The sequence below is a fragment of the Mastigoproctus giganteus genome, chromosome 1, assembly GCF_048544385.1.
Source record: "Mastigoproctus giganteus isolate SK-2022 chromosome 1, ASM4854438v1, whole genome shotgun sequence".
Lineage (NCBI taxonomy): Eukaryota > Metazoa > Arthropoda > Arachnida > Uropygi > Thelyphonidae > Mastigoproctus > Mastigoproctus giganteus.
This window is the reverse complement of record NC_143575.1, coordinates 92181995-92202308: the sequence shown is the minus strand read 5'-3', so window position 1 is coordinate 92202308 and position 20314 is coordinate 92181995. Positions and strand designations below refer to the sequence as shown.

General features: G+C 35.4%; 1 protein-coding gene across 10 annotated transcripts in view; it reads left to right on the top strand.

Annotated features, from left to right (window-relative positions):
• The window catches only part of LOC150090991 (disintegrin and metalloproteinase domain-containing protein 11-like), a 1161948-nt gene that overhangs the window by 364851 nt on the left and 776783 nt on the right, over positions 1–20314 (top strand). For all 10 annotated transcript variants that reach the window (XR_016546962.1, XR_016546963.1, XM_090373761.1 and 7 more), the window contains one exon: positions 15916–15975. Coding sequence is in view for 8 of the 10 variants with exons in the window: in XM_090373761.1 (XP_090229887.1) it covers positions 15916–15975 (60 nt within the window). In the remaining 2 variants the exon portion in view is untranslated. The remainder of the gene's footprint in view (positions 1–15915; positions 15976–20314) is intronic.

The following is a 20314-nucleotide window of genomic DNA, read 5'->3' as shown; positions in this document are numbered from 1 at the left end:
TGTATAAGGCCTTGAATGGGTTGAGCACGCTGAATTCTGATGGGATCCTTCCACTTGTTCAGATTACGAACCTAAGAGGGCATAAATTCAAATTAAGAAAGGACAGAGGTAGAATAGATGTGTGGAAATTTGCCTTTAGCCAGGGGTGGTTAATTGCTGGAACAAACTTCCATCTGTCGTTGTGGAAGTTGATAGGTTGAATAAATTTAACAAGGAACTGGACAGGCATTTGGAGGGAATGGTGTGATTTTTTTTGGCTGATGCTGCATAAGCTCATACACTTGCTTTCTTGCATCACATGTTACTTCTACTACTTCCACTAGTTTGAGCCTTTTGCTTTGCTGCTGTGGTCTGAGTCATGATTTCTATCCAAGTTCAATAAAATTCCAATACAAAATATAACCCTAAACCTATATCCCAATGCAATTGTAACACTGTATATATGTATTTCGGTATTCAATATTATCTCCGAGTTATGTTATATAACTTTCCTATCCCCTGTCAACTTATATGTATTAATTTATGATGTTATGTTTGTTTATACGACAGTGATTTATCCCAATTAGCCAGTCAGATGAACTTAGCAATCCCACCCTATCTACTGACAGTTCTCTTGTTATTATTTTAATCCCATAGGTAAAAAACCAAATTTAATTTTTATAAATTTATATTCTTTTCTACAACAGAGGATTCATATCCCTCCCCTTATTTCTATTTATTGCCTTTTCTTTTAACTTTTTTTCAATAAAATCTCCCACCCTGATTTTTAAATATATTTTTTAAATTTCTGAATATATTGGTGCATTCCTAAGCATGTTTAACTACTTCCAATATTATAAAACTGGAGGTAATTGAACATGCTTGCAAATGTCTCACACATTTACATTAAAGAATTTCCAAATAGTTGGGGGGGGGGGGGATTTTGTCCAAAGAAAGTTTTTTGGTTTTTTTTTTTCTTAGGAGCATTAGCAACTAAGGCCATATTGCTCTGTGATATGCGGTAGTCATTCCCTGACCTTTCCACATCCTCCATATTTGGTGGTGACAGGCTCGAACCCCGGTCTAATCAAGAAGCGTGTGCTATGCACTGCTGCTCCTTCCCACCTGGCTACGGAGTTGCCAACCAAAGAAAGTACTCTATATATAAAAATTTACATGTAGGAAAATAAACAGATATATAAATTTATAAAAATTAACAAAAAAAAAAAAAAAAATTGCGTGACAGTAAGATGTTCATGAACACTTCAAATTCTGAACTGTGTTCATTTATTATTTTTATTTCCTTTAATTGTCATACTCAACTTTGTGGTTAAAAGACAAGTCAGGAGATTTTTGTTCATTTTATACATCATAGTTCTTAGCCCTTGTAATACTTTATTGGATACTACTCTTATTTACAGCTACTGATTATGTGGGATCTTTAGTAAAGACTTCTTCAGTACAGTATAGGAAGTTTTAATGTGTGATTTATTTAGGCTCAATTCCAACTTCATATCCCAATGAGCACACGCACGCACGCACGCACGCACGCATGTACACACACACACACACGCATGCACGCGCACACACACACACACTTCAAGATGATTTGAATAGAAATTCCATCCATTTCAAGACTTTAATTAAAATATTCTTAGGAGTCTTTGTACCACATTTCATGTCAGTAGCTTAACTCATTCCATTCCAAATATAAAATTTCATGAAAATACATTTACTCAGAGTCAAGTTATTATATGTGTATGGATGGACAAAGAAATAATTATTGCCTGATTTTGTTGGTTCACTTTTGAAGAAATTTAGGATGGTATGAGCAATTTTTATCAAAGAGCTAAATATAAAATTTCTTAAAAAATCTGTCTGCTAGGAATTGAGCTCTTACATACAGATAGACTGATAAAGAAATAATAATTGCTGGATTTCTATTGGTCCATTTTTAATAAAATCTGGGATTGCTTGATCAAGCTTTGTAAAAAAGTCAAATATAAAATTTTATGAAAATCCATTCACTAAAGTTGAGTTATTACATGCAGATCGACAGATGTATATGGTATATAGCAGAAGTTCCCAAACTTTCTCGGTTCACGGCGCCCTTAGTGGCTCAGTAATTTATTTCACGGCACCCCTAGGCCAAAATAAATACCTAACAGTTCCATTTATTAAGTAGTTAGGTCCAAACAACTTAATAAGTAATGTTGAATCTGTGATAATGTTGAAACCATGAACTACCTAGAGCTAGTAGTTCATGCAGTGGCCAACAAGTGTCGAGTTCCCCTGTGTTTCTATCGAAAAGTTAAAATATCCTGCTGGGCCCCTATGAGTTTTGCTGTGGCATCCTGGGGCACCATGGTGCACAGTTTGGGAACTGCTGGTATAGAGAATAGGCACTTCATGCATATATGCTAATTTGCCTTAAAACTTGAAAAAAAAGTTGTAAATAAAATCCTGCGGGATTTTATTTACAAAAAATAGAAAATAGCCAGAAAAAATAGTACAGAAAATAGCCAGCAAGTATAGTTACATGTACAATAGTGAAAAAATTATCAACAGCAATTATCTTCAATCATGAAAATTAAAAATGTTAAAACTATTGGATGTTGGGTAAATTTGTGACAAATATCGGTCAAGCACTAACTTCTCATAAATCGCAGTTATGGAAATTTGTATGAATGCTGACAAATTTGAAGAATGTGTGTATAGTGTGGTACCATCAAGTGTTACTAGAATTATGAAAGGAAGAAACCAGATTATGGATGTGATAGAGATATTGTTAAGAATGTGGATTGAAAATTAAAACCCTGAATGATGATGATGACTTAATTGTCATATATCTTCATGCTTTACAGATTTCTCTGTGAAAAAATATGTGAATGAAGTTGTGCTCATATTGGGAAATGTATCTGGATATCTAGTTAAGTTGGAAGATCTCATTAATTAACAATGTTTTGGTTGTGTTTTTGCCACCAAACAATTTCACAATACAGCCAGTGAACCAGATTGGGATCACCACATTTAAAGCTTACCCTTGTCACCATATCATAAGCTAGCTGAATACTGTTATTGATATTGCTTTTCTTGGAGTAGAATGATTCACGACAAAATCTTACTGATAGGTCCCATCCTATTGAATATAAAGTTAGAAGGTGTCTGGAATCCTTTGGGCCAGTTGCATTTGGCCACCTCTGCCTTTTTGTTATATACACTACTGGGAAGAGATGGTAAAAATAAACTGACATTATCTCATTGGAATGTGTCATTTGTTTACACCAGTTATTTCAATGGAAAAATATGCTGTGATTTAAGTTATGGAGTTAGGACATGCTTCATTTTTTTGATCATCAGTCATCAGAAGACATTGTTGTCTAAACACTATGAAAACATAAGTGCAGAAACGGTATGCATATCTACAGAATATATAGGTCTTTCAGTTTTCAGCACAAGTATATTTTGCACGGATGTACAAAATGTACTTGTGCTGAAAACTGACAGATTGCATATACAGCAATACCCCACATAGCACTGATAATTGGTACCAAAACTATTCTGTGTTATGTGAAACCATGCTGATTGAGGTATAATTATAATGGGTTTTAATTGAATGCATACCAGAGAAACAGTCTACAAACAAATTATAATAAATCTATAAACAATTTGCACTTGATAGCCAATTAAAAAGATTTGAAATTTAAAAAAATATTACAAATATTTTATTAATGAAAAGGTAATATCATGCGAGATGAAAAAAAAAAGCTTTAAAAAAGTGGTTGTTTACTTAGGTATTTCGATGATGAAGTCTAGTGCTGCTGTCTCTTCTTTTTCTTGGCATACAAGTCTTTGTAGCATCGAAACCCATCTTGTAAAATTTTCCATATCTTGATGCTACGTTCAACATTCGGATCTCCATTCTTAATCACCTCGCAGGCCATGTCAACCCCCCAAAAAACTTTCTCCAGTTCTTCCGTTGAAAATTGTTTTGGTGGCACTTCAGTGTTATCCACTTCAGAATTGTGTTCCTCTTCTGCATATGCAGTTTGCTTGTCAATTTCAAGGAGAGTTGCATCATCTAAGTTGCATGTGAGTCAATGCAGTCACGTACATTGGCAGTGGCCAAAGTTTCGAATCCCAATTCTTTTCCGACCTTCGCAATGTCTTCAGAACTTATCTAATTTACGATTCAAAATCAGTGAAATCATTTTACCAAATGGGGCAAAACATGCTGACAAACAGAATGCATGTTGTTGGCAGTGATTTCTAGCCAAGATGCAGATATATATTCGATCATATTTAAAGGGGCAAAAAATAAATTTTGAAATGAAAAGTTTGAAAAACTATCATGTCGTCTCATCAGGATGGAATTAAGAATACTGAACACTGTTGCACATTGCAGTCTGTACTGCAACGTGCAACAGACTGCTCTAATTGCAGTCTGTACTGCAATTAAGCTTAAGTTGAAATTTGCTGTACATATTAAAACTCATTCAATAGCCTAGACAGGTACTATACATGTATGCTGCATTGTTGTAGCCAGGTACTATACATACGACAACACAGCATATATGTATAGTACCTGTCTAGGCTATTGAATGAGCTTTAATATGTACAGTAAATTTTCGACTTAATTGAAAACCATGTTATATTGAAACCTATGCCATTTGAAGCTGTGTTAAGCGAGGCATTGCTATACATGTTTTTTTTTTTTCAATTTGGTCTAATTTATTTTACTGTTATTTCTGTATCTGCTATCCTGTTAAATATGCCTGAAAAATCAAGCCTTCCACTATTTACACTCATGAAAAGATAGTTAAGCAAGTTGAAAGGATAACATTTTTTCTATTTGATCAAAAATGTGTATTTTATGACAGGTGGTTTCCCAATTTGTATTAATCTCTTAAAACAACTTGTTAAATACAATAATAAAAAAATATGTTGCAGTTGAAAAATGTGCAGGTCAAACAGTGGCAGACTAAGGAAAAATTGGGCCCTAAGCAAGATTCTCATTTCGGGTCCCACCTAGGGTTACCACCTTTCAGAAATTGAAATGGAGAACACAGCTGAATGGGTTAAAAAAGGTCTTCTATTACTAAATATAAAAATACATTTGAACTCTATTATTGAAGTTGCCAACTTAAATCAAATAGGTCATACCAACGTACAACAGAGGCATTGATTAAGTAACTAAATCTACCTAATCAATGTGCAACTAGCGCTATCTGGTGAATCATCATGTATACCGTGCCTGGCACAGTATACACGATGATTCACCAGATAGCGTGGTGTGCAAAGATGCTTTGATTGATCAGCATGAAACAAGCAGAACATTATAAAATTCAATAAAATATATAAAATTAAAAGTGATAAAAGTTGTTTAAAATCACTAGAACCACTAATACAGGAGCTTTCGGCAGCAGCAGCCACCTTCATCAGCTATAGTGACATTATAGATTATAAATTTATTTAAAATAAAATAATGAAAAAAATGTATAATAAAACCATTTTACGGACCCCAAAAAATTACGGGCCCTAGGTAGTTGCCTAATCTGCCTAGGCCAAAGTCCATCCCTGATGTCAAATCTTCAAATATTCCCAGAAATGCTGTTATTCTGAAAATAAAGACCTCAAATATTGGCAGAATTCCAGAATAGCAGATTTTGCTGCCTCAAACAGTCTGCCAGATTGATTTAAAAGGGGGCTCACTTTGCATGCAAAGCAAATAGAGGAAGGAAGATCGTTTTGAATATTTTCGTTATTCTTTTAATTGCGTTAATTTGAATTTTAATTGTTTTGAATTGATTTTGAATTGTGTTAAATTGATTATTTAATTATTTATATTTTACTTTAATTATTTATATTTTACTTTAATGGACCGGTAAGTTGTCGATTTTTTCGTTTTTTCCGTTTTAATTTCTGGAGGGTACCATACGGAAGTGTTCCACGTACTATATTGAGGTAAACTCCTCTTATTAATTTACTAAGCAAAGCAAATATGTATATATGCAAAGAACATCAGATTTCAGCAAACTGGAAAGAAGTGGTCAGAAGCAAAAATGAGTTTGGCAGTTATGACCAAACAAATATTTTCATCCTGAATGAAATAAGACTGTTTTATGTTTGTTCTAGAAAATGTTCTTATTCTGAGGATGAAAACTTTATACATTGCAAGACATCTAGATATAACAGATTCTGCTACCTAAAACAGTTGGACAGGTTGATTTAAAAGTATGCTTAATTTTGTATGTGAAGCATTGTTTGGATGAAGTAAATGTGTAGCTGTAATGAACAGATACTTCAATGCACCGGAAGGAAGCAGAAATAAAAAAATTTAAAATAAATTTTAAAAAATGGTCAGAGTATTGCTAATTAAAAATGCTGATGAAGCCGCAAACAAAAATGCCAATGGGGGAGAAACACAGATTTCAAGATTACCAACAAATAATGGAATGAATTTTTAGGAACATTAAGATTTTTCCTATAACGATTCAAATGCATGGATGAAATTCAGTATTTTTGAGGATTATCTTCATGCTCCAGATGATAAATCTATACAAAGAAACAGGAAAATATGTTTAGTCCTGAACTGGTACCTTGCATTTCCAATAAATATGTATTTCTGGAGAATTGTGCTGCAGTGTTTCCTCAAATCTGCCCATGTCAGTTGCAACAACTGAAATTTGGAATAATTCACAATTTAAAAAGAAGTTATAGACACACATAATAGTATGAAAAGCTGTTTTCTCGTGGTTGATTGTGACATATATCCTAATCAAATGATTGAAGTATTAGTAATGTCAAAATGATGCAAACACATATGACATCAGCCAAAAAATCCTTTTACCAACCATTTATTCATCCCTTCTAATAATTTCTCGAATCCTTTTTTAAATTTCTTCAAGCTACTGATTTCCTCCGTACTAGGTGAAAGTTTCTTCTAAAAATCAGATTGTCTTTAGTTAAATAGAAATATCCATATGTTCTGTAGACATCCTTTGTCATTTTAAGTCTTGAGAAAGAGTAAATATGTCATGAGCATCTAGTTTATTCAAACCTTTTATAGGCCTTACACACTTTGATTAGGTCATTACACAGATGTCTCGTTTTCAGATGGCAAAATTTACAGAACTCAATTTTTCATGATAAGAATACCTTTCCCCCCTAACTGATGTTGTTTCTCTTTTCTGTGCTCTTTTCAAAAGATCTACATCCTTCCTAAAATGAGGTTTCCAAACTGTGTGAAGTGTTCACAATATTGCTTAACCACTGATTTATACAATGCAATGATAACCTCCTTGTTCCTATCTGGCAACCTGTTTGCATTTTACTAGATTTTTTTATCATCACCTACCTAGAGCTTCATGTTACCAACATGGTATATTATTGTGGAATTACTTTTATCCAAATGCAGTAACTTACATTTATTAATATTGAACCTCAATTGCCATTTTTCAGCCCGCCTGCCTAGTTTAACTAGATCTGCTAGAAGTTGCAATCCTTGATTAAAGTTATTAACCACCCTACTTTCCTTTGTCTTCAGCAGATTTTCACATTAAACTTGAGCACACATCACCATCGTTAATAAACATTAAAAACACTAAGAGCTCAATATTGAACTTTACAGTATTCCTCTCAAAAATTGGTTCATGAAGAGTAGTGGTCATTTATAACTTCTTTCTGCTCCTACCACAAACTATCCCTTTATCCAAACTAGTAATAGTACCCTGATTTGTGCAACAGTTGGTTGTGTTGAAGAGTATCAAAAGTATGAAATCTAAGTATATTGAAGTCGAAATTATTCTCTTCATCCAGCTACAACTTTGTGCTCACTAATCAGATTGTCCAAGCATGATTTAGGAGATATATCTTCCCATGCTCTTGTTTAAAAATGGGCATGGGGTAATAATTTCCTCCCATATGAGCAGTTTCCTGAAGGCAGTGAATATGTTGCTGTTGTTGTTTGGTTTTTAGGAGCATTAGCAACTAAGGCCATATTGCTCGGGGAATATGCGGTGGTCATTCCCTGCTCTTTCCGCATCCTCCGTATTTGGTGGTGACGGGCTCGAACTCCAGTCTAATCAAGAAGCATATGCTACGCTTCTTGATTATTACCTTGTGCCTTTGTTTAAAAATCAGAAAAGTGAATCAACTATTAATGTGGAACATTTTGATATTTTAGACTTTTACCAAGCAGAATTGGTAAATCCTAGCAGTTACCATATTTTGGGATTTTGCCATCTATATTCTTCCCTGTGAATTTATTTGGCAACTTTCTCTCACCTAATCTAAAAAATACGAGTGGATGTGTTTTTCTGTTTTAGATAAAAAACATTCTGAAGTAGTTATTGAACTAACAAACTTAGGATAAAGCTGATAGTTTTTTTTCTGTGAATTTAATTGGCAACATTGCTTAACTGGTCCTAAAACTAGCTAAAGAAATATTTAGGATGGTTTGAAAACATTCTGAGATGACTGACCCATTAAACATTATAGTGATTGAGCAAATTCTCAGAGTGATTTGTAGAGTTTTCTCAAAGAATACAGTTTTGTTCAGTTGTAAAAGTTTTCTTAAATTCCTATTAATTAATACTAAACTCAGTCTTATGAACTGTAAGTAAGTTTCAGAAAGGAAAACCATCTTTCTTTTTTTCCCTTTAAACCAGGAGTCGGCAACCTGTGGCTCGCGAGCTGCATGCAGCTCTTTCAATGCGTAACTGTGGCTGTTTAACTCTTAGTCCACATATACGACAAGCAACGTATTTCTGCAAGCAAATATTTGCGAACATGAACTATATTAAAAATAAATCAAGAAACCGTCAGAACAAATCAAGTCTCTCAGCATGTTTAAAGATGAAAATTACAGCATACTCGCCTGATGGTGAGAGACTCACTCAAGAAGTTCAGCAGCAAAAGGCACATTAATTGGTACCTAATTGGATGTTTGTTAAATTTTTTTCAGTATTAATAAATAATATTTAAAAAAAAATATTTTTTTAATAAAACACCTTCCCATTCTATTCCATTTCTTAAAAATTCCCCCACCCCCCCAGCTTGAGATGAGGTGTGGCTCTTTGGAATTTTTTTTTTTTTAATTAAATCAAAAATGGCTCTTCATTTAAAAAAGGTTGCTGATCCCTGTTTTAAACTAACGTACTAACTTTTATACTGCTTGGTCACTCTAGTGGCACTGCTCCTGCCTCCCTGTGGCAGAGGCCAATAACCTTGGAGAAGTCCACTCTCCAGGGCCAAAAGGAGCAAAGATGGATAACACTATGTTTCCACCTTTAGAGCTGTCAAGCTGAAGACTAGAGACAAATGACAAAGAAAATTACTTTCAACCCAAGAGGTTGAAAACAACCACTCAAGAGGAGATACCAGCATTCCTCGTTCTGCACTCTCTACTTTCTATTAGACCAGCCTCTGATTAAATTATCTCCATTCCTTGTGCAGATATGCATTGAGTCTGCTGCGGTTCACCGAAATCAGTAAAGTGACTCCAGTTTGGGGATCTTCTGGTAGAGACCATGAAATCCCAACATTTTGCAAAGCTATTAAAGCTGACCGCTTTGGAGGACAACAAATAAAAGTTACTCCCCATGCCACTCTAAACTCCTTAAAGGGAGCAATTGCAGAATGGGACTTATTAACTGCATCATAGGAAGAAATTGTCCAAGAGCTACATGAATTCACATTATTCAAGCAAGGAGAGTCTTGACTCAAAGTTGGTACTCTTGTTCCAACAACGAGCATAATTCTAACTTTTATCTCCCCCTTCCTACCAGCATCTGTCAAAGCAGGCTATCTCCATTGCTGTGTCTGTCCTTATATCCCGAACCCCATCAGGTGCTACAAGTGCCAAAAATATGGACACTCTCAAACTGCATGTTGAGGTGAGGCAGTATGTCCTAATTGTGGATCAAAGGAGCACAAACAAACAATCTGATTGCAGTGCTACCACTCCTCATTGTCCAAATTGTAATGGTAATCACATGACGTTCTCCAAAATATGTGAACTGTGGAAGCAAGGAAAATAAATCCAGAAATATAAAGTGGAGAACAAAGTCACATATTCAGATGCGAGAAGACAAATAATCAAAACAAAGCCAAAGTGTATGTATGCTGCGGCTGCTTAGTAAATATAATACACCAATTGGGAACGTATCTTGCTCTCTACATCCAAACATTGTCCTTTGCAACAAAAAATGGAACAAGCCAGTAATACCCCAATTACCATTCCAGCTGATGTACATCCAACAGCAAAACCAAAAATAACAGAAACCATGAAACTGCAACCATCACTTTCAGTGTTCCATCCAAAAATGTTGCACTTCAGACTCCTTTTGAAGTAGTGGCAGTGTGCAGTGTAATTAGTATTACTCTTACAATAGCATCTATTGGAACAGGACCAGGGTATGTCTGCCAGGGGCAAAGGTTGATGACGTTGTAGAGCAGATATCATCCTTTAAGGGCACAAAAGGTGATATAGTTGTACACGTTGGCACTAATGATATTAAGAGTAGGAGACCAGCGGAATTACTTAACAAGTACAGGTCACTGTTGAAAAAAAGCCGTGAAGTAGGGTTGAATTTAAAAGTGTCTGCAATTCTGCCCAGACACGATAGGAGGGAGTATATGATGAGAGCCTTGTCGATCAATTCGGCCCTGGAAAGATTGTGCAAGGCTGAAGGGGTAGAATTTTTTTCAGCCTGGACTGTACTTGTTAACAGGAGAGATTGCTTCTACAGGGATGGGATACACTTAAATAGAAAGGGTGCAAGAATATTTGCTGATGCTATCGAGGCAGTGTTAGGTGGGTCGGAAAACTGCTAGCTTGGGGGGAGACAAAGACTAATGGATTAACAGTAGCCACGGGCAGAGGTGAAAGAGATTCTTGCACTGCTTCTATTGGAATGAGCAGAAGCCTGAAAAACAAGATGCAGGATATTTCAGAGACTGCTGGAAGTCATTGCCGTACAAGTAAACACATGGGTTGTGTTAGGGTAGCTAAGAATAGAAACAGGTGCATGTATACTTGTGTGTACACTAATGCTAGGAGTTTAGTAAATAAATTTGATGAATTTGAGGTATTACTCAAAACATCAAAGGCAGATATTGTTGGGATATCAGAGACGTGGTGTCACACAGATATAAGGAATGCAGAACTGGAATTTGGGGAGTACAACGTCTACAGAAAGGATAGACAGGATAGGAAGGGAGGAGGGGTTATGCTATTAGTTAAAAAACACATAAAATCCAAGGAAGTGAAGCCAGTTGACATCGCTGGACAGTGCAGTGTTGAGTCAGTTTGGTGTGACATAAGCATAGGTAAATCAAAATTGAGAGTAGGAGTGTGCTATAGGCCTAATGACTCTGATGAGTATAATAAGATACTGTACAGGGAAATAGAGTGGGCCAGTAAATCAGAGAGTCTTATAATGGGGGATTTTAATTTCCCAGATATTGACTGGAATTTGTGGGTTGGTCACTCACACACTAGCAAGGCTTTTGTGGATTTATTGGATGATTGTTTTCTACACCAGCATGTTCGGGAGGCAACTAGAGGGAGTAATACTCTTGATCTGATTATCAGTAGTGATTCTTCATGCATTAGGAATCTGCAGATAAATGAACCACTGGGTGGCAGTGATCACAGTGTGCTGAAGTGGGATTTACTCAAGGAGGTAACTACCATCAGAGGTAAAGGGAAGGGTTTTTGCTTTCGTAAAGGAGACTATGCTGGTCTGAGACAGTATTTAAATTCTATACAGTGGGACCAACTGATGATGTTACCAACAGCAAATTCAAAATGGGAAGCATTCAAGGAACTAATCTTGGAAGCTACCAGGCTTTACATACCAACCAAGAAATATTGTTCAAGGTTCAGGCCTAAATGGTTGTCAGATGAACTAATGAGACATATGGCAGAGAAGAAAAATGCATGGGATACATACAAATTAATGGGTGACGTGGAAGCCTATGATAGATATAAGTTGGTCTGTAACCAAGTCACAAAGGAGATTAGGCAGGCAAAGGCAGATTATGAGAAATCCTTGGCAAAGGATGCAAAGAAAAACAGAAAAGAGTTCTTTACCTATTTAAACTCAAGAAGGAAAGGGATGAATCAGATTGGTCCACTGGATGTTGATGGTTCAACAGTTGAGGATCCAGCTCAGGTGGCTAACAATCTAAACGAGTATTTTGCATCTACATTCACACATGAGGAGTTATTCAGGAAGGGGAATGTCGTAGGTGAAGTAAACATTGGCAGTGAGCTAGATGATTTTCTAATAACTGAGAGGAAAGTGGAGGAGAAATTGTTGAGGATAAACATAAAAAAGGCACCCGGGGTGGATGGGATCTATCCAGTTATATTAAAGGAGGCAGCAAAGGAAGTAAGCAAACCCCTAGCCATAATTATGAGAGCTTCTTTGGACTCAGGGGAGGTACCCATGGACTGAAGATGTGCAAATGTAACCCCAATTCACAAAGGAGGATCAAAGGCTGACACAAGTAATTATAGACCTGTTAGTTTAACTTCGGTTCCAGGAAAATTAATGGAGGCACTGGTTAAAGAAGCACTGCAGGATCATCTGGACAAGAATTCAGTTATAGCTCAGACACAGCATGGGTTTGTTAAGGGCAGGTCTTGTCTGACCAATTTGATTGGATACTATGATGTAGTCACAAAAGAACTGGATGCAGGGAATAACTTTGATATTATATATTTGGATCTTAGAAAGGCTTTTGATACTGTTGCGCATGGAAGACTGCTGCACAAATTGGAGAAGTGTGGCATTCGAGGCAAATTGCTGCTATGGATAAAGGGATGGTTGAGTGGCAGAAGACAGAGAGTGGTAATCAATGGACACTGCTCAACGTGGACTAATGTTATTAGTGGAGTTCCTCAGGGTTCAGTGTTGGGTCCATTGTTGTTTTCTGTATTTATAAATGATATTGATGATGGTGTATCAGGCTTAATGTCCAAGTTTGCAGACGATACAAAGGTTGGCAGGGTTGTTAAGGACACTACTGATACTATGCTGCTGCAACAGGATCTGGAAAGGTTGAGCAGATGGGCTGAGAGGTGGCAAATGAAGTTTAACATTGACAAATGTAAAGTACTACATATGGGAAACAGTAACCCCAGATCAACGTATCAACTCTGTGGTACTACGCTGACAGTGGTAGAGAATGAAAAGGACCTGGGGGTAATTGTGCAGGCAGATATGAAGTTCTCTGAGCAGTGCAGATGAGCTGCAAGAGTAGCTCATGGTGTCTTGTCAATGATATACAGGAATTTTTCTAGCAGGGACAGGGATGTGATTATTCCCTTGTATAAGGCATTGGTCAGGCCACACCTTGAGTACTGTATACAGGTCTGGAGGCCTCATTTCAAGAAGGATGTAGAGCTGCTGGAACGAGTACAGAGAAGGGCAACAAGATTAGTGAATGGAACAAAGGGTTGCTCTTACGAAGAAAGGCTTAAGTTTTGCAAATTACAGAGCCTGGAGACTAGGCATCGCCGAGGTGATCTGATAGAGGTGTACAAGGCTTTGAATGGCTTGAGCATGCTCAATGCCGATGGAATTCTTCCTCTTGCTCAGAATAATCACCTGAGAGGGCATAAATTCAAATTGAGGAAGGACGGATGTCGGATAGATGTGCGGAAATTCGCCTTTAGCCAGCGGGCAGTTGGTTTGTGGAATAGACTTCCATCGCTTGTTGTTGAAGTTGATAGCCTAAACAAATTTAAGGCTCAGCTGGACAGGTATTTCGAACGAATTGAGGGTGAAATGGGAGTAGTGGTTGTTGTTTTTTTTTTTTTTTTTTTTTGGCTGATGCTGAATAAGCTTGCTTTCTTGCATCATATGCCTCTACTAATGCTAATGCTAATATATATCCCTCCTAATTTCTCATTCTCCTCAGATGAACTAGAAAATTTAATAGACCAGCTACCATCTCTGTTCTGCTTACTTGAAGATTTCAGTGCTCATCATCTGCTGTGGGGATCTCCAACAATTGACCAGAGAAGTAAACTAATAGAAATGCTTCTTGATGGTTTTCAGCTTACCCTCTTGAATGCTGGTGAGCCTATCTACATTCATTTTTCTACAGGATTCATCAGTGCAATAGACCTTTCAATTCTGTTCTCCCTCCATATATACCAATGTGGAATGGTCTGTTCTTGATAACCCACTGAACAGTGATCACTTACAGACTCTCTGCAAGCTCCAAACATGGGTAAACTCTCCTACACTGTGTCATCCTATTTGGAAATTTCATAAGGGCACACAGGAATGAATATGTTTCTTGTGTCCAGTTTGATAATGAAATAGTCAAATCCCAGCCCATAATGTCACTGAACATTAGTATCTAATCAAATATTATAAGCTGTTACCTCTGTAGTGCCAAAATCTGTTCAGGGAAAATCCAAACAAAGTAATTAGGGCTCACATCTGGTAGGTACAGGCTTGGCACACCCAGGGTCCTGATCTGGATATCATCGTTCTTCTCTTTCTTGGTGATTCCCTTTTGACACTCACTCTCTCTCAGGGTAACTCAGGAATTTTTTTTTTTTTTTTGGCTAGTGCAGCACAAGCCTCAGGCTTCCTTGCACCATATAGTTAATAATAATTACTGGTGGAATCAGCATTGTACACATGCCAAACAGAAAAAAACTGAACTTGGAATTTATGGGGAGCGTGATTTTGCCCAAGAGGCGCTTGTGCCAAAACCCCAAGTACAACAACAACCGAAGTGACTATACTGTCTGCTATGGCTATATTATAACTTGCATTCATGATCCATTGGTCACGAATGCAAGTTATAATTTGGCCACAGTTGGCCATGGTCTTGTGACCATGGCCAACTGTGAGCATAATCCCTAATAGCTGTGGATACAAGTTGGGGGAGGGAAACTGAAAGAATTTGCAACACAAATTTAGGTGTTCTAAAGCAGCTGTGGAAGGGAGAGAGGGGGAGAACAATTCATGACACATATCTATAACTTAAATGAATGCAATTATCAAACTGATTAATTGATAAACAGGTCACAGTGAACTGGTGAGTGAGCAGATACAGGAAAAGATTGATGGAAACCCAACCCCTGCTACACAAGTAGCCGGTTGGATTTCCTGCCAATAATAAAAATATCTGTTTCACCAAGGTAAATTGTAAATGAAATTTGGCAAATTTTCTTACTCTACACTAAAACTGATATTTGGATAGACTCAGAACATGAAAGAAAAATTAAAATAAAAAATACTTGTTTCACCAATAAATAAAATACTTTGAAGCAATACATTTGTTTTCTTTTCCATCTTTTGCATTGTATTGACTAAAAAGTGTTCATGCTCAATAGTCCACTCTTAGCTTCATAACAGTAGTGTTCAGATGGATTTTATATATAGAGAGAGATATAGGAAAAGATAATGACTTGTTTAACTGTTAGGGGAAATTTGTTTTTTGCCACTAGTAGTCAAAAGTTCTTAATGCAGACAAATTAAAGCTGCTTATTTGAATTCTTCTTTATAATAAAAATAAATTTAAATATTAAAAAAATAAATTTAAAAATTCCACTATTTAGAATTGTATTATTTACAAAACATTATTGTATGTTACATAATAAGGTTTGTTATTGTAGTATACAAATGTAAATAATTACATAATGTTTTAAATATTTTTAATAGTAACATTGTCTGTCATGTTATATTTTTCCTGAATAATTTAGCAAAGAAGTTTGAATTCAGCAGTTACCGTTGAAATTTCATTTGATATATACCATTAAAATTTAGCCAATTGTGTCAGTTTTAATAGCAGTTTTTATAAATTTTAAAACTACTATAGCTCTTTTTTTCACTATAGTTTTTATTTTTGGCTTACTGAAAAATGTAAATTTTCTTAATTTTGTGGTCTTTTCTTTCCTTGTAGCGAGATGTTCGAGAAGTTTACAAGTTTATTGAACTGGCTTTGGTTATAGACCAGGGGATGGTAAATATTCATAACAAAACAATAATCTGTTCTGACCACACAATATTTTGTGCTATGTTATCAGTTTCTTATGTATTTTATTGGGGTTTTATTTATTGTGATGTTATTCTGATCAATATTTTGATGAAATTAGTATTTGTTTGATCACACCTGGGGTGGCTGAGCAGATTCACCGCCAGTTTTACAGAATTCTCTAGTGTATGTGAGTCCTGACAATGCACATATGTGAATGTTAATTCATCTCTAAATAAAATGCAACAGAAACGTTTTAAACTTTTTAATTGCAATTTTAATTAAATAAAGAAGTATTGGATATATATTTTCATAAAAAACATTTAAATTTGTAGAAATTAGGAATAAATGAAATTGAGAAATGACAAATCAGTGTACAGAAATTGAGAAATAAAAAAAAAATCGTTAATGGTTATACTTTTAAATCAGCGTATACATATTAATAAATTTAGCATTAGCATTAGTAGAGGCATATGATGCAAGAAAACAAGCTTATGCCGCATCAGTCAAGAAAAAAAAAAAAACTTCCATTTCACTCCTCCGTTCATTTGAAATACCTGTCCAGCTGAGCCTTAAATTTATTTAGGCTATCAACTTCCACAACAAGGGATGGAAGTCTGTTCCACCAACCAACTACCCGCTGGCTAAAGGCAAATTTAGTTATATGGAAGAGAGGATGTTGTCATCTTTATAGATGTTATTAAAACTAATTATTAAATTACAAATGTTTAAAATAATCTTTTGTAAGATCCAGAATACTTCCCAAAATATACACTATATGATGATATTTTTAAGCTGACCAGAAAGATGATAGACTTCATTGGTCTGCATCTAGACCCATCAGTATTGTGTATTATAATGCTTCCATTAGCTTATAAATTTAGTATTAGTAAATACGTGTATCAGTATTCGTAGTGGCAGCAAATGATATAAAGAAGGAAGCTTATGCAGCATCATAATAATAAAAAAAAAAAAACCTAAACATCTCATCTCATCTACCAAGCCCCTCTAATAATTTATCTAATTCTTCTTAAATCTGTTTATACTGCCCACTTCCATAGTGCCAGATAAAAGTTTGTTCCAGCCATCAATCACTCTCTGGCCAAAAGCAAAATTTCACGCATCTAGCCTGCATCCATTCTTTACCAATTTCAGTTTATATATCCCTATTTGTGTTGTCTGAGATGCTGCATCCTTTGGTTTACTCAATCCATTTAAAGCCTTAAACACTTCAGTCAGCTCTCCTAACAGGTGCCTCGTTTCTAGATACTGTAAGTTGCCAAAATGAAATCTTTCTTGATAAAAGTACCTTTTTTTAACCTTGACTAATCTTGTTGTTCTTTTTTACATTTGTTCCACGTCCATCCTAAACCAAGCCTTCCAGACCTGTATGCAGAACATAAGATGCAGCCTAACCATTTCCTTATATAACAGGTTAGCCATCTCTTTTTTCCCTACTGGCAAAATTCCTGTATATATCATTGACAGAATCCCCTGAGCTGGCCTAGCAGCCTACCTGTACTGCTCAGAGAAAATCACATTGTACTTACAGTTAATCCTAGGTTTCTTTCATTCTCCACCACCTTGAGTGTAGTACTACCTAATTGGCATGAGATGTGGCAACCTCAACTGCCACTTCTCAGCCCCCCCCCCCCCTGTCTAATTTTTCTTGGTCTTATTTCTGTAGTACACCATGGTTCCTGTCATTAACCACCCTGGAAAACTTTGTATTTCCTGCAAACTGAGACAATAAACTTAATATACCTTCTTCAATATCATTAATAAATATTTAAAATAGTAAGGGGGCCCAACACTGAACCCTGTAGGAGTCCATTAAAAAATTTGTTCAAACAGAACAGTTGACATTTATAACTACCCACTGCCTTCTGTTACTCAACCATCCATAGCAGTAATGCCACACTGCTTCAATTTGTACAGCTCTGTTTCTATGGAATCTGTCCAAAACTTCAGTGAAATCTGAGTATATGATGTCAAAATTATTTTTTACATTCTGTTCCTTTGTTGCTGCATCAATAGGAGACTAATCAGGCAAGATATTCTCGTAACAAATCTACATTCATATACTTGCATTCTCTCAAGATGATCGTGTATCACATCTCTAACCACTGACTGGGTTATTTTCTCTGGAACAGAAGTCAAGCTTACAAATCTCTAATTACTCATTTTGCCCTTTGATCTCCCCATGTGAACAGGAGAGACATTTTTTGCACAACTCCTATCTATATGGGCCTCCCCTCAATTCAAGGATGCTCTGTAATTATTTCCAGAGGTTTTCTTATATCTCTTGCTTCTTCATTAATATAATTCAGTAGATTTCATTACATCAAGTTCCTTATTTACTTTTATTTTATTTACTTCCCCAGGTTCCTTATTTACATTTAGCTGTGTTAATTCCTCTTGCACTTTCTTTTTGGTTATTCCAAAATCATTTAGCTCCCAGTATTTTGCAACATTATATAGAATATCAGATTACCCCTGGTATTTCAATCCCTAAATTTAATATGTTTATAAGAATTTGGAAACTTCCTAAATTGATAAGCTAATACAAATGTAATAACCTTTAGGGGGACGTGCCAACACAACTAATACCAACTGCACAATGATTCTGGTAAATGCTAACCAAATTGTCCCACGAATGGATAAATAAAATTACCCATATTATGGAAGCATTTATATTCAGGTCAGTCATCTACACTATTTCTGTACTATCAGTGGATAGTACAGAATTTCATTAAACTCAGTTTCTAGTGCAAATTTTAAACCACCTAAAATGTTAAACTATTAACACAAATTTCAGGAACTTAGTTTTGTGATCCTGTTGAATTGTGGAGGAAATGTCATTGATATTTATATTTTCTTGACGTACATGGGTGGGAACTATAGAATCAAACCAAACCTAAGCACTGGCCTCCAACTCCCTCATGGCTATGTCGGCACTGATAACATTGATAGGAGAGCCTAGTAGTTCTGTGTATTTGTTTAATGCTTGTGTATTGTAAGTAATAAAAGTGCTAGATAATCATAACCTGAAACATCACAAATGTTCTTCACACAGTTTTGTCCTGTCACTTAATATGGTATTAGTGATCATTTTCAAAATCATCTTCATGCAATTCATAGTAGGCACCTTTGGTCTACATGAAAAAAGAGACTATCAAATAAAATAAGCATCTGATGACTGTTTAATGTCAGCTGTCTGACCTAATGTATTCACTAAAGAGCTAATCCTTGGTGAACCTGGCAGTGGCGGCACCCACATTTATAATAAACCCAATGGCGGGGCACCTTACAGGTGCTCATAAATTTTTAATTTTTGGAAATTGTTTTGAGTTCTGTTTGAACTAATAAGTGCTAATATTTTATATTTTCTTAATGAAAAAAATTTTCATTATTTTTTATTTCTATTTATTATTTTATTTATTTAAGAAAATATTTTCTTAGTGAATTACAATACTTATTGTAACTTTTTTAAGTTTTAATAAACAATTAAAATTTTTAAAACATGCTGTGTGTTTTAAACCTTTTATTTAAAAAATAATAATTCTGCTGAAAAAAAGTTTTACACACAAAATTAGTCTTTTAGTCTCTTCCATTTTCCCATTTAAAAAGACTGTTAAATGTATGAAATTTTTTCAGACACAGGAATGCACATATATTTCTATTTATTATATATATAAATATTATTTTAAAAAAAAATATATATATATCATGTATTTGATACTATTAGTTACTTCTGTTTTTAGGTTTTTTTCAACATTCATTTCAAATTTTCCATTCTTCACATCCCACGAAATATGAAATTATTTTTATTTATGTTGCTTCCTGCAGACTAGTGGCCACCTGGAGAGAATATCCAGTTTCTTTTTCTCACCTTTAACATGAGAAAACAAATAATGAATCTTTCAAAATCAACTAGGGTAAGACTAGATATTTATTGAACTAGTAGTAGTAGAGGAAAAATAAGTAACTTAAAATTGTCAACAAACAATGTCACCGCTTCTCTGGTACGATGGCATTCTTTAACCAAAAAGCCAAATAGTTGTGAACATAGTGTGAGGGCACCTGAAAAGTGTGAGAGCCTGTCAGGTGCCCTGCCACCATTGCTATGTTAATGCAGTGGGATCTGAGGCTGGAAGACTTTGGGAATGCTAATGTCATAATTTTTTTTTTTCAAAATTAAACCTTTATATGTCTTTTTTTTAGAATTTTTTTTCATAATTACTAGTGGGTATTCTTAGTTTTTCCTTTGCTCATATTATGGCGTTAGTGTCTAACTGATGGAGTACTCTGGACTCACTCTTGGGAT